Consider the following 13,127-nt stretch of genomic DNA (forward strand, 5'->3'; position numbering starts at 1 on the left):
ATCATACACATAAACTATCCAGGTTTTTTTTTTTAGATTTTGTACAGCAAAATGTTATCTGTGTTCATTTATTATACTAGAAAACGTCACATCATATTTTAAGTTGAGTTTATTGGATGAAGCGAATATTTTTTTTCCTTTTATGTTACCCCTTACTTATAATTTACTGCTTAACGTTTTTGGCACGAAGTTAAAATGTGGTACTATTTTTATTATTTTTCTTTGCATGTCCACGTTATTTTGTGCTACATATGGCGGAGTAGCTGAATAATTTATGATTATTGTTAACAGTTATAAATGAATGATTAAATTATAAAGTGAAATGGATTTAAACAATATTGTAAGAAATTCACATGTATATATATTTTTAAAATAATTATACCATTTATGAGTTCAAAAAACATGTGGTTTAACATGTTATTCATACTATAAAAAACATGTTATGTCTGCTTATTTATCACGTTTTGTATTATCCAACCCGTCAAAATCCTAAAACTCGGTTTTTTCTTCTTCTCTTTCCGTGTCCTCTTTCTCTGCTTTTTAAAGCTTGGTTTTGCGATGACTCACCTCTAGTTGGAGAAGAAAACGAAATAGATAACATAAAAGAAAAAAAAAAGATTGATGAGAGGAGAGCATATATACGAATAAAAAAAATCTTTGATATAAAATTTGATATCTAATATTTAGGATAATCTTTAGGATAAAGTTCTCGTAGAAATTTAATATTCAGGACAATATTTGGTATACAATTTAAAACTTTGACCATAATATCACATGCTTAAGTTCATATAAAAAATGTGATTTGCCACAATGTCATACCCTTCTTAAAATTTTACAAAATATTTTTACAAATATTGATGACTCTCAAATCTTTAGGAAAGCCAGCAAAGTACAGCAAACTACAGGCAAATATAGCCGTTCATTTTCCATTTTCCATTGGCCATCGCATTTGTGAAGAAAAAAAATAAAAAAATAAAATAAAAATCCCCTTGCCCTATTCCCCACCCACCACCAGCTCGCCGCTCCTCGCCGCCGCCGCCGCGGGGCGTCATTCTCTCCGGTGCGCCGCCGCTGCGTCGGGCCCCGAAATCCGCCTCCCCCCACCACTGTTCTTCGAGAGAGGCCTCCCGTTAACTCGACGGCTGCGCCCGCCCAGTCGGAGATGAAGCAGGTGAGTTTCAACCAAACCTCGAGCCGTTCGGAGATGGGCGGATTGGAGATCCGTTCGGGATTTGACGATCGGTTTCATTCCCTCCAACTAACCCGTCCAATTTCGTCTTGATTTTGCTCCTCTTCGGTGGAAATTTCGTCTCCCCAGTTTAGGTGCCCCCTGCTGTGTAGTGGCTACAAATGTTCCTCTCGCAATTTCGTAGTGCTTAGAGTACTTTTTGGTATATTATGCAAGTGATTTCAGCATGCAGCTAACTGTATCTCTTTTTAAACGGAAACGGATTATGTTTGGTTAAGAGTTTGAGTTTGTAACCATGCCAAATCTCCGCTGTATCAGACATAGCATCAGAATATGGTTGAATGTGCCTTTTAGGATTGTATGCATCAAAGTTGTCTTATATACTGACTTAATCATACTTATTAACAAGTCTGAAGTATAATCTGTTCATCGAAGTCCCTGCCTTGCGTATTCCTGAGCTTCATTGTTACTATACTACTCAAAGAGGTGGACTGCGCGTTTTTTGTTTCGTGCTCGTGTTATGTAACCAGCTAATCATTTTTTTTTTTGCAGGTGTCCTGTAGTGTTGTAAATAAATGTTTGGCCTACAATCCATGCCTCTCAAGAAACTACTATCAACGGTCTCATACCGTGAAGTTGCAAAGATCACAAGCTGGCCAGATAATTTTGCCTCGCAAATTGAGGAAATCTATGCTATGGCAGACCAACTTCACTCAGAGGCAGATTGCAACGCATTGTTCCTCTGACCTGAGTACCTCCTGCAGAGAAGAATTGCCCAGCTATTTAACAGTTAATGTTTTGAAAGATCAGTCATGTGCAAGACAAGGAATCTTTCGTAAAGTGATTGTCATCTTGAATCCTAATTCTGGATTTCGCAGCTCTCGTGAAGTTTTCTACCAGAAAGTACAACCAACATTGGAGGTAAATGTTCCTGTTTTTCATTTCCAGAAAGTTCTTTCAGTTGAACTCGCAAGAAAAGGGTTTTATTTCAAGTGCAACCTGAAAATTTTAATTTCCTTGAAATCCAGTGGAAAGCATTGAAGTTTGTAATACGTGTGATTTTAGATGGAGGGGAAGACATTTTAGAACCTTTAATGTGTTATTTATATATTTTTGCATTTGAATTTTGATTTGGTGCAGCTTTCAGGCTTTATGATGCAAGTTGTTGAAACAGCGTATGCTGGTCATGCACATGCTCTTGCTTCTACTGTTGATCTCAGCACATGTCCTGATGGTAATATCAATTTTGTATCTGTATTTGCAGTTACGTATTGTACCCTTCTATTTCACTATTTGATTTATTATTATTTTATTGTTTACAGGTATCATATGTGTTGGAGGTGATGGAATTGTGAATGAGGTTATCCTCTTTCCTATGCTTCTTTCTTTCCACAATCTGATCTGCTGCTCTGGTAGCTTATTTTACTTTATTGCTCCTAGGTGTACCTTGTACTTGTTATTTGCAGTCAATACATATAAATTCATATTTGTTAAATGGGCCTGTTGCCACTGCTCTTACAAAATTTAGCACTTTTAGCTCATAATTGCATTTCCATACTGCTAATTAGATATTCTTTATAATTAGTACAGGTTTTGAATGGTCTACTTGGTAGAGATGATTTGGAAGAGGCTATTCAACTGCCAATTGGGATAATTCCGGCTGGTTCTGAGAACTCGTTAGTGTGGACTGTTCTTGGTATCAGAGATCCTGTTTCCGCTGCAACTACTTTAGCCAAGGTAATTTGGTAATGTTATATTCAAATTTGTGCGACATATTAATATGTAAGGCTATTATTGGAATAAAGTTTCACACAGGCACCGTTCGAATCCACTGAAAAGAGTGGATTAAATTTTGGATTAAAGTGGCATGCTTTTCAAACTGATAAACGGTGCGTTTCGTGCGAAAACTTTTTATATGAAAGTTGTTCTAAAATATCAGATTAATCCATTTTTCAAGTTTGTAATGATTAAAACTCAATTAATCACACGTTATTACCACCTTCTTTTGCGTGAAACACTTAATCTTCATCTTCATCTTCATCTTCAGGAGATTCAAACACCACCACAATGTGCAAATTAGAGAGGGTATACTTAAATTATGTACTCCAAGAAAACTCGTTTTAAGGCAGAGATAAATATAGTGCATCATTACCATATGCTTTTAATTTGGATTTGTTTTGGACAGTCCAGTTTATGTCATCACATATTTTGGCAGTAGAAGGTCCTGCATGATACTTACCATATTTTCTCTTTATTTCTTTCCGCTCCCATCGGATGGCCCAATAAGCCAAAGAATAAGCCAAATTTTGAATTTTCAAACTTAATTTTGAGATATTTTTAACGTAGTTTTTTTTCAGCATTGGCTTTTAAGTTACAAAGAACACATATATAAAAGTTTTACCTACAAATTTATTTTTATTCCCTAATAAGCCATTTTGGCTTATTAGAAAAAAAGCCAACCGATGGGGGCCTTCATTTATTATATATCTGTATTCTTCTGAGCATGTGCACCATTGATTTTCAAGCTAGAAAGTTTACGACCTAAACAATAATATAAAAAATATTTTATATTTTTAAAGTTCACTACTGGGATAAGGATTTTCGTTTGGTCTCACATAGGAAATGAATCTCATTCTGTAGGGTGGTATCACTCCAATAGACGTGTTCTCTGTCAAACGGACCCAAGCTGGAATTACTCATTTCGGTTTGACAGCTTCCTACTATGGTTTTGTGGCTGATGGTAAGTCTTCATTCTTCTGCACAACTGCACATGTAATTCTTGAAGTGATACATTTGAATTTGATACCTTCATTCTATTTTAGATAATTCAATCATTAGATGATGTTACTCTATGTAAGAAATGAGCTAGACTATCTTATGCAAGCTAGGGCCTACATGAATTCACTGTAGATTATGTTAGTAAGAAAGGAAGAAAGGTGAAAATAGCGAATACTTATAATCATGCAATCTATTTAGGATTACAGCAAGAGATAAAAGGTTATTCTTGTCTGAGGAATTGAAATACTCCTCAAAGCACTTCTAGTCTAGGGACCTATCACTTTATAGTTTTGATGAGGCGTCTAAACATAACGATTCATTGCTAAAATAAATTATTGCTTTAAAATATCAGAATGATACCACACATATCATTTATGCCACTGTTTGTTACTATATGTGGTTTTTGCTTAATTACTATATGATTTGGAAATATAGTCCACAATTTCATATTTTCATGTTGGCTCTTATTTTACTGCTAACTACTAATGTTTTCTTCTATATACTGTAGTCGCATACATTTTTGAACTAACTTATAGCTTCATTCAAATGTCTCTTTTCTTCCCAGTTCTGCAACTATCTGAAAAATTCCGTCTGCACTTTGGCCCCTTCCGTTATGTCATCGCTGGTGTTCTTAAATTTCTATCATTACCTCAATACAGATTTGAGGTCAACTATCTCCCTTTGTCACCCAGGAGAAATCACAAATTACTACCTGTGACTGAAAAGTGTAATGATCATCTTGCTGCTGATAGCAGTGCTGAAGATAACTGGGTTACTAGGAAAGGAGAATTTCTTGGCATTTTTGTGTGCAATCATTTCTGCAAGCCTGCACAGGGATTACTCTCACCGGTTATCGCGCCAAAAGCTCAGCATAATGACGGCAGTCTAGACTTGATTCTTGTCCATGGAAGTGGAAGACTCAGATTATTCTGCTTCTTTATCGCCTATCAGTTTTGCTGGCATCTTCTTCTGCCTTATGTGGAATATTTCAAGGTATTGGATATTCCCCCATCTTTTTGATTAATCTATTACGAGCCTGTTCTAGGCAGCCAAGATTTCCCTGAGTCTTGAGCCTTGTTAGTTGCATCCACCACAACAATCAATCTATCATCAGACTATCGTGTTAAACCACTAACTCTAGCAATCTTTAATACCCAAATATTTGCAAATATTGCTTCTTGCAGGTAAAACATGTTAAGGTCAGGCCAATTGGCAAAACCCACAATGGGTGCGGTGTTGACGGAGAGCTTCTTCTTGGAGAGGGCCAAACAGAATGGCAGTGCTCACTGCTCCCAGCACAAGGCAGATTGCTTGGCCGGCATCGCAGCGCATCTGAGTAGATTTCTAACCACCAAAGGTCCAAATTCAAGTGTCAAACTGAGGAACCACTTCAATGTATGAATTAAATTAAATGGGAAGCGGAGAAATTATGCATCAGAGAATGCTTCTTTCTACCGTTATATTTCACTATTTTTTGAGAGGTTGTAAATGAGGGGAAATTATGGGTTTTGGGGAGCTTCTAACCCCCACCATTGGCCAATTGTATATTCTGAAATGAAAAAAAAAAAGAAGAAAAATCTCTACTTCTGACTTTACATGGAAACACAGAAGCAAATGTAATTTTAAGCTTACACCAAGTCATTGTTCTGATCGTTGATCTGAAGTATGGTTTGCATACCATGTTTTATTTTGCAAATGCATGCAAGAAATTTTGATTGTTCATGCTATATCTAGTTTCGATTAGAGTTCATCGGCACGACAATGTTGTAGCCTTTGCACGCTAACCTGTGTAAACTTGAATATCTGGTTCATTCAAATGTTGGAGCAAAACAAATCATCGCAAAGTAACTTATCAATTATCAGATAATGGGGACCACGCATTACTAACTTCTGGACACCATGTTTTTTTTTTTTTTACCAAGTTAGGCTAGTGTTTGGTTCACTGCCACACTTTTCTAGCTCATGTCCCTACACGTCATACTTACAAACTTTTGCCACACTTGTGGCCGACAAATTTGGTGCCACAAAAACTATGGCATGCCATAAAATGTTTAGCAAAATAGAGCATCCAACCAAGCATGCCCTTTGTGACTAAAATTCCTTGTCAGTAATTCCAGGGTGTGCATCCAAAAATATTTTCGCAGATTGATCGTTCTGATGATTACCAGATGATAATTGACAATGCATAAAATAAATTTGGGCCAAACATGGGGTGACATTGACCAATGATCCAATTAAATAGGCACACATACCTGTACAGACTGTAGTCACAGCTAAAGAATCTCATGAGAAGAGAACAGGATAGGCCACATGCTAATGTACAACTTCACATGTTTGGTTCTGACATTGCAAATCTCACAATAACTATACTGGGAAAATTTTGCTACATGTTACAGTCCTAAGTTCATCTAGTCCACCTGATGGCTGATGTTCAGAACAAAAGAAAAAAAATACACAAAACATGAGCAGTTTATTCTTGATTACCTCAACCTGAGACCATCAGCAACCTAATCATCAGCTGATTACATGAGTATGATCTTTGACAGAGACAGTCAGGACTAGGAGCTGGTGGCCAAGAAACTAATGCTTTACAATGGTAGTAACAAGCCCTGCTTGAACATGGGAAATGTTCATAGAATGGAGAATTTTTTTCCCCGGATCCATATCAAGCTCTGGCAGTTGAGTTTGTTGGTGATAGGCCAGTCGGTGAGTTGCATGTGTCAGGATCCCGTTTGCCCCTGGATCTCTTCTTTGCTTTGAACCTGGACTTGGCCATCAGCGTGTCCACTGTATTTGCAAAATTACCTATCGCCATTGCGATCAGTAGGACTCCACAGACCACAACCTGTGAGAGCATGCATAGGTTATGACACGGGTTAAGTATGATAGAATCTTGGTTGTATTAAGAGCCAAAAGTTCTTACCTGCCACTCAGGGACGATGCCTGTATGAGCAGTACGAAGAAGTAAAAATCCAACGTAACCCTCAAAACCCTATACAAGTATGTGCGAAATCAGATAATTGACTTGAGTGTCTACACATTTATCAGAAGATTATAATTTAGTGTTACATAAAGTCAGCATGTGCTAAGTAGATCGCATTACCATTTAGATAATAGACCTGGATACTACCCTTCATAGGAATTTTCAGCACAGCATTGTGTATTTACCAAAAAAAAACTAGAAGTATCACAGGATAAAAAAAAAAGAGAACCGATCTGTCCTTGATGAGGTTAACTAGGTATTGGTATGCTCAACACCTGCTATCATTAAAAAAAAAAGTACCTGCAACAGAAAGAGGACAGGGCATAGTAGCAACAATTGACCTTCAACACCAGCAGTCTCTCCCCACACAACGTCCATTCTTCTAGCCTACCAAAAAAGAAAATTCAGTTATGCAAAATTACTTGGACTAAAATGAAGGAAATGACATGATCTCACAGCTAAGTGCATATAGCCACATGATGCTTGAAATGCCATAAAAAAGCAAATAGATACCAGAAAGTTCTTTGGAACAGCAGGAACATAGAGTATCAGTTTGTTTTTTGATCAGAAAAATATGTTACCTTTCCTAAAGCAATCCGAGTATATAGTCTTTGGCGTTGATATCTGTTCTGCAACATCATGGCGAAACCTTGCATTATGGCCCAGCACAGAAACAGCTCGACGCCTCTCTGTGAATAAGTATACAGGTTATGCACATTCATTATGTACAGTATATAGTGGAAAGAAAAAAAATTGCATACCTGTTTTCGAGAACAATCAGGTTGTCCCTTTATCTCCCATGTTAGACTAATAAGAGACATCAGCATGGCACAATAGTGATGGCACATCCACCTTAAGAACAAAAGCAATTTCCATAAGTTCCACATGTATCAGAGTATCCAGTGGTATTGGTGCTTACATGTATAGACGTATAGTGACTAGAAAAGAGCAGACAAAATCTTAACAAGCAAAGAAAGGCTGGCCACCTGCATGTTATAAGTGGATAGACAGTTTTTGAAATTTGAACAACACAAAATATTTAGCATCATTTACAGTCTATATAAGATAACTTAAGGCTTCAGAACATTGAAATGTTCCCTTGAAATAACAGGTGAAAATATTGGTAACTACTGACATGCAAAAATTAGAGAACAAGAATGGCTACACCCTCTTCATTTTTGTATATGGGCAATTCCAAATTTTGTTTTTTTTTCCCCTTACCAAGGACGGATATCACTTCCATTAACTCGTAATATGTTCTCTCGCAAAGCTAAAGTTGTATACAGAAACAACAACCAAGCCTGTAAAATATAAGGTATGCTCACTGTCAGTTTAATCTTTTGGCATGGCATAAAACATAAGATAGGTTAAACTGTTTGCAATGTCCATGAATAAGCATCAGTCTACCTGGTATAGCTGAACTGGCAATACTGGGAAGCATCCATTCCATAACCATGACCGGAGTACCAACAGAATCATTGGGAAACCAAGAAAAAGCAATGCAGTCCTATCCTGGAAGAAAGGGGGAGGTTTATTTATGAACAGGACAAAGAGTTATTGCTGTTTATGGTTATCTATCAGTATACTCTAAGGTGATCACTCACTGAATCGTTCAAACAATATTGTAGGAAATATTCTCATTTAAAATTCTTGTAACAATCTTGGCCTCAGTTTGCACAGAAAGGCTGCTAATTTTGGTGTCATCACCATTGCAAGCTTGAAAAGGCATTTGAGGCAAGAGTTTTTTTTTTCTACAGGGATAGAACATCAACAAGATGGATGATAGAAAAGTTTGGAGGTACAGGATTTCTATGAAAAATTAAAAGTTACACTGCTGAAATCGCCAGGTGTTTCACTTCCACTAGGAAGAGTGAAGAAGTCATGGGTGCAATTCCTTGATTGTTATGTTTGTCATTTATGTAAATTTAGATAAGCTATGATGTTATAGTTACATAGACAAATAATAGTAGATTAGTTTGACTTGTTTATTAACTTGAAATTAATTAATTGATCACAATTTGCACAAGTTAGGCTTATGTATTGACTTGACAAAACAGTTTCAAAGAAAACATAACGAATTAAAGTAGTATATGAATTCAATCGATTTGTATATGAATTCTCTAACACCTCAGTACATCTCAAGCTAACTTAAAATTATTTGAGGCTCATGGTAAAAAAAAACTTGAACACTACCATGTGTGCAGAATTATTATTTTTTTTTTTGTCTAGCAGTGCAGAATTTACAATTGTAAAAGCTTTGGACAACACAAAGACACTCTTTTCTTCTAAGGTACTTGGATCAATGTGCAAATTAAATTCCTGAACTCTTTATCAAATGGAAGCTCAAAGACACCAGAATGCCACACCCAAAATTTTCATTTCAAAACACAACTTGATGGCTATAGATTATCATCAATAGTACAATTGTAACATACCCTGTAGCTATTATACTCTTCCTTCACCTTGAGCTGCACCTCCTTCCTCGGTGCCCGCAGATTTACTGGTCCCAGGAACATCTTCAGGAAAGTACCTTCCAAGCCCAAAAACCAAAGCAAAAATATCAGAATCCCACATCGCCAAAAAAAAAAGCAAAGCAAAATATCAGAATCCCACATCAAAAAAAAAAAAGGAATAAGGACAGAAACCAAGAACAAGTTCAAACTTTTTTTTTCCATAAAAGGGAACAATTACCATGTGTCTTGCTCGGGAGCAGCGCCGCAATGTCTCCATCGCTTATGAGGCACGTCGCTCGATCCAAGTCCTCCTCAACCTGCTCTCAAGCACACACCCACCCAATTCCACATCCACAATCACATCAGCAACCACCAAATGCATACGCACATGCACATTGTCATGATCAATCAGCAGCAGATACACATATAGCTGACAGAATGATGATTCAGAGAGGCATGAATTCCCATGTTCCCACACATCTCCACACTCCACAGCCGCATCTAGAAACTCACAAAAACTCGAGATTGTTTTTTTTAAAAAAAAAATTACAGCATACCAAACAACCCAAACAGCACGCAGATCTCTCCCCAGTGATCCGGCGCCCACGAAGCATCCGCCCACGAAGCCCGAGGCGCACCCACCCACCCCGGCGATCCACTCCGCCACCGACGCACCCCACGCACCCGCGCGCGAGCGCGCGCGCGCACCAACGAGGCGAAGCAGCAGCAGCGGTAGAGAGTACCTTGTCGCTGTCGGCGTGGGCGGCGGCCTTGCGGAGCCTGGCGAGCTCGGCGCCGAGCGCGGCGGCGCGGCGGCGGAGCGCCTCCTCCTCCGCCGACGACCTCGACAGGAGGCCCGCCGCCGCGTCCTGCAGCTCCCTCGCCTGCTCCGCCACCCTCGCCGCCGCCGCCGCCGCCTCCTCCTCCCCCATCTCGCCGCCTCTCTCTCTCTCTACACTGCTCGCGCGCCTCGCTTTCTCTCTCTCTCCTCTATAGAGAGAGAGAGGAGGTGGTGGTGGAGGTGGGGGCCAGAGGCTGACAGGTGGGGCCCACGCCGACGAAGGGAGGAGGAGAGGAATAGAGAAGATGGGTTGGTGGTTTGATTTGGAAGGAATCAATCCCCCTGATGGAGGTTAGTTTAATGGGCTGTTTGTGATGTGATTTGGGAGCTTAAATAGTTGTTTAGGGTAAAAGGGAGGGAGGGGGGGGGGGGGTTTGGGGGGAGAAGAAAGGAGTGCTGGACATGTTTGTAGATTTGGATGGGATGGATGATTAGGATTTGATTTGTTGTTTCTTGCTTTTTTTTTCTTTTCTTTTTGACATGTTTAGTTGTTTTTTTCTCTCTTTTATTAAGGTGAGTTTGCCTTTTTTTTAGGGATGAGATTATTTTTTCTTTTCTTGTGGCAGTTTATTTGGGGGCACAAATGGATAGCATGACGCGTTGGGTGTGCTTTTCTTTTGTTGATGTGGGTATGTACCCTAGCACGGTGTTATATGGCGTTATGCTTTCAAAGGTTGGTGTGCTTACGTTGGATATTAGGCATATGTCATTCAAATTTGTATATGCGTCTGAGTTGTAAATGTGCATGAAGCGATAGCTATGGTGGATAAGATTGTCGTTTTTTGCTTTTCTTAGTCATATACATAACAACCTTATAAAGATGGATAGTATCGTGTGAAAGAAAGTTTTATAACTTGTCTAATATTACACAACTTTTTACGTGAGTACATAACAAATTGCTATAATATGGTTAGTGTCATGATGAGAAAAGTTTCATGGCTTGAGTACACCATTTATCGTATTTGCACACAACAACACGTTAAGATGGTGCAAATGGTTGGAGTGATATGAGGACGAGGGAGAAGGTGAAGCAATTGAAGATGACATTTATCTTGTTTTGGTTGGATTGTCACATTAATTTTGCTTAGTATAACCACTACAAAATGAATGTACAAATTTACATAGAGATTGTCAGTGGAGAGCAATAATTTGAAGCATGCCAACCCTGGGGACACACTATGGCCTAAGTTATGACAAAAATAAGTTTAGAATGTATTTGAATAATCCATAATAATTTCAACAAGTTATCTGAACTTTGAAAAGCCACAAAAATATTTGTTAGGGATGACATGTTCATCACGAACTAATAAAAATTTATTTCCCTAGCAAAAAAATATTTTTTAAAAAATTTTAGTCAACTGACTATTTGGGAGTACTATAGAAGTACTTGGTTAATTGCCCTCCTACAAATTTACCTGTTCAAAACAAGAACTAGGTTGGTCATATTGATTTGACACCTAATCATTTAGATCTACCTAACAAACTTTCAGGACTAATAGTAAAAAAAAAGGAGAGAGACTGACACATCACAAATCAATGCTCACTAAACACCATAAGATACTAGAATGAATTATGTCATGGCTAGGGCATATATAGATGGCATATATACAACATCGACTCTTTAGAACAAGCCCATAAAGAATGACACTCCAATAGTCCCAATGTTCGTACCAAATGTTCTTTTCTCTTGTTTTCCTTTGCAGAAGACGCCATCTCATCTGTTGATCCATGTTTGGACGGTGACAGATGCAAAGGACCGCAGACAATGTGTTTGTTAGCTATAGCTGTTCAATTATCAGCATCAACAGGGTAGTAGGCCATAACCATCAGCGGTACGATGATGATTAATTGGCAGGCAAATTAAAAACAACGAAATTAAAATGGAGAGGATGAGGCAGGGTAAAATCCACAGGAGTGGAGGCGGATTAATGGAGCTGCTAATCTTTCGGCCATGGGTTCATGTATTAATAATGTCTGTTGTTGCTAGCTGCTGCATTGGAGTAATGTGTTTTGTGTTTGATGTATTAATAATTATTCCCTCCCTCCCTAAACATTTGACGTCATTGACTTTTTTAAACATGTTTGATCGTTCGTCTTATCCAAAAAATTTAAGTAATTATTAATTATTTTCCTATCATTTGATTCATTGTTAAATATACTTTTATATATACATATATAGTTTTACATATTTCACAAAAGTTTTTGAATAAAATGAACGGTCAAACATGTTTTAAAAAGTTAACGGCATCAAATATTTAGGGACGAAGGGAGTAATAATTATCGTAATGTATATTATGTTTTGCTAGCTGATGCATACCTTATCCGTTCCTCGTTTGCTACTGGTTGCTACTATTTTCCCAAGTACAAAAGTAGAAAAAAATAATAAGAACTACAAAATTTATACTAAATGCTATTTTAATAGATGGTATAAGATTAAATGTATTGGTTATAGGACAGAGCCAAAGTTAATATCCAGAATAATTGACTTAACTTGTTCCTTTTGTTCTAGGCGCACAAGAATAAAGTGGCATCAAATTTGGACTTGAGTTAGTGGCAGTCAATTGGTCTTACCCTAGTATATGAAAAATAATCCCTGGTTTTCTTGAAAAGGTTACTGACTTGGTAGGTTAGATTTATTTTTTCTATTCTAAAACAGCAGGTGATTAACAGGAGCCTGGAGGTAATGGTCGTTGGTCAACACTCCGAGGAGTGACTTTCACTCCATCAGTATGAAAAAGCACACAATTTGTCCCCCAGGTTATTGAATCTAATAGTGTTTAATTATTTAATTAACACAAGAGCACTGCCTACTGGCACACTCCTACAAAAGAACTTGAAAGGAATTGAATACCTGTTGTGTTAATTTCAGAAACGGCATCAATC

At 37.9% G+C, this 13,127-nt stretch overlaps 2 protein-coding genes across 3 annotated transcripts; one reads left to right on the forward strand and one right to left on the reverse strand.

The window, feature by feature from the left end:
• The first annotated feature begins 928 nt into the window (after window positions 1-928).
• On the forward strand, window positions 929-5,647 carry LOC127782068 (sphingoid long-chain bases kinase 1-like). The gene is made up of 8 exons (XM_052309134.1): window positions 929-1,171; window positions 1,742-2,110; window positions 2,330-2,423; window positions 2,512-2,549; window positions 2,780-2,926; window positions 3,830-3,929; window positions 4,533-4,960; window positions 5,152-5,647. Exons 1-8 carry the CDS (start codon window positions 1,163-1,165, stop codon window positions 5,305-5,307), a joined length of 1,341 nt encoding a protein of 446 aa, XP_052165094.1. The 5' UTR covers window positions 929-1,162; the 3' UTR covers window positions 5,308-5,647.
• A 624-nt stretch (window positions 5,648-6,271) lies between these two features.
• On the reverse strand, window positions 6,272-10,505 carry LOC127782070 (uncharacterized). Of its 2 annotated transcripts, XM_052309136.1 has the most exons (10): window positions 10,147-10,499; window positions 9,642-9,720; window positions 9,386-9,480; window positions 8,358-8,462; window positions 8,172-8,251; window positions 7,712-7,802; window positions 7,532-7,639; window positions 7,251-7,337; window positions 6,891-6,959; window positions 6,272-6,812 (listed from the first exon to the last, which is right to left on the reverse strand). In XM_052309136.1, exons 1-10 carry the CDS (start codon window positions 10,333-10,335, stop codon window positions 6,633-6,635), a joined length of 1,083 nt encoding a protein of 360 aa, XP_052165096.1. In that variant the 5' UTR covers window positions 10,336-10,499; the 3' UTR covers window positions 6,272-6,632. The 2 variants fall into 2 exon arrangements, with proteins under 2 accessions (XP_052165096.1, XP_052165095.1); XM_052309135.1 differs by having other exon boundaries at window positions 7,532-7,802; window positions 10,147-10,505.
• Between the last annotated feature and the right edge of the window lie 2,622 nt (window positions 10,506-13,127).

Source organism: Oryza glaberrima, chromosome 8 (genome assembly GCF_000147395.1).
Source record: "Oryza glaberrima chromosome 8, OglaRS2, whole genome shotgun sequence".
NCBI classification, from domain to species: Eukaryota; Viridiplantae; Streptophyta; class Magnoliopsida; order Poales; family Poaceae; genus Oryza; species Oryza glaberrima.

What these genes read in the sequence shown, in the direction of transcription:
- LOC127782068 (XM_052309134.1), top strand. An exon ending in AAGTACAACCAACATTGGAG is followed by an intron (nt 2,111 to 2,329) that starts GTAAATGTTCCT and finishes GATTTGGTGCAG; the next exon opens with CTTTCAGGCTTTATGATGCA. An exon ending in TCTCAGCACATGTCCTGATG is followed by an intron (nt 2,424 to 2,511) that starts GTAATATCAATT and finishes TATTGTTTACAG; the next exon opens with GTATCATATGTGTTGGAGGT.
- LOC127782070 (XM_052309135.1), bottom strand. Translation starts at nt 10,335, where the DNA reads ATGGGGGAGGAGGAGGCGGCGGCGGCGGCGGCGAGGGTGGCGGAGCAG. An exon ending in TGCCAGTTCAGCTATACCAG is followed by an intron (nt 8,252 to 8,357) that starts GTAGACTGATGC and finishes TATATTTTACAG; the next exon opens with GCTTGGTTGTTGTTTCTGTA. An exon ending in GCATCGTCCCTGAGTGGCAG is followed by an intron (nt 6,813 to 6,890) that starts GTAAGAACTTTT and finishes ATGCTCTCACAG; the next exon opens with GTTGTGGTCTGTGGAGTCCT.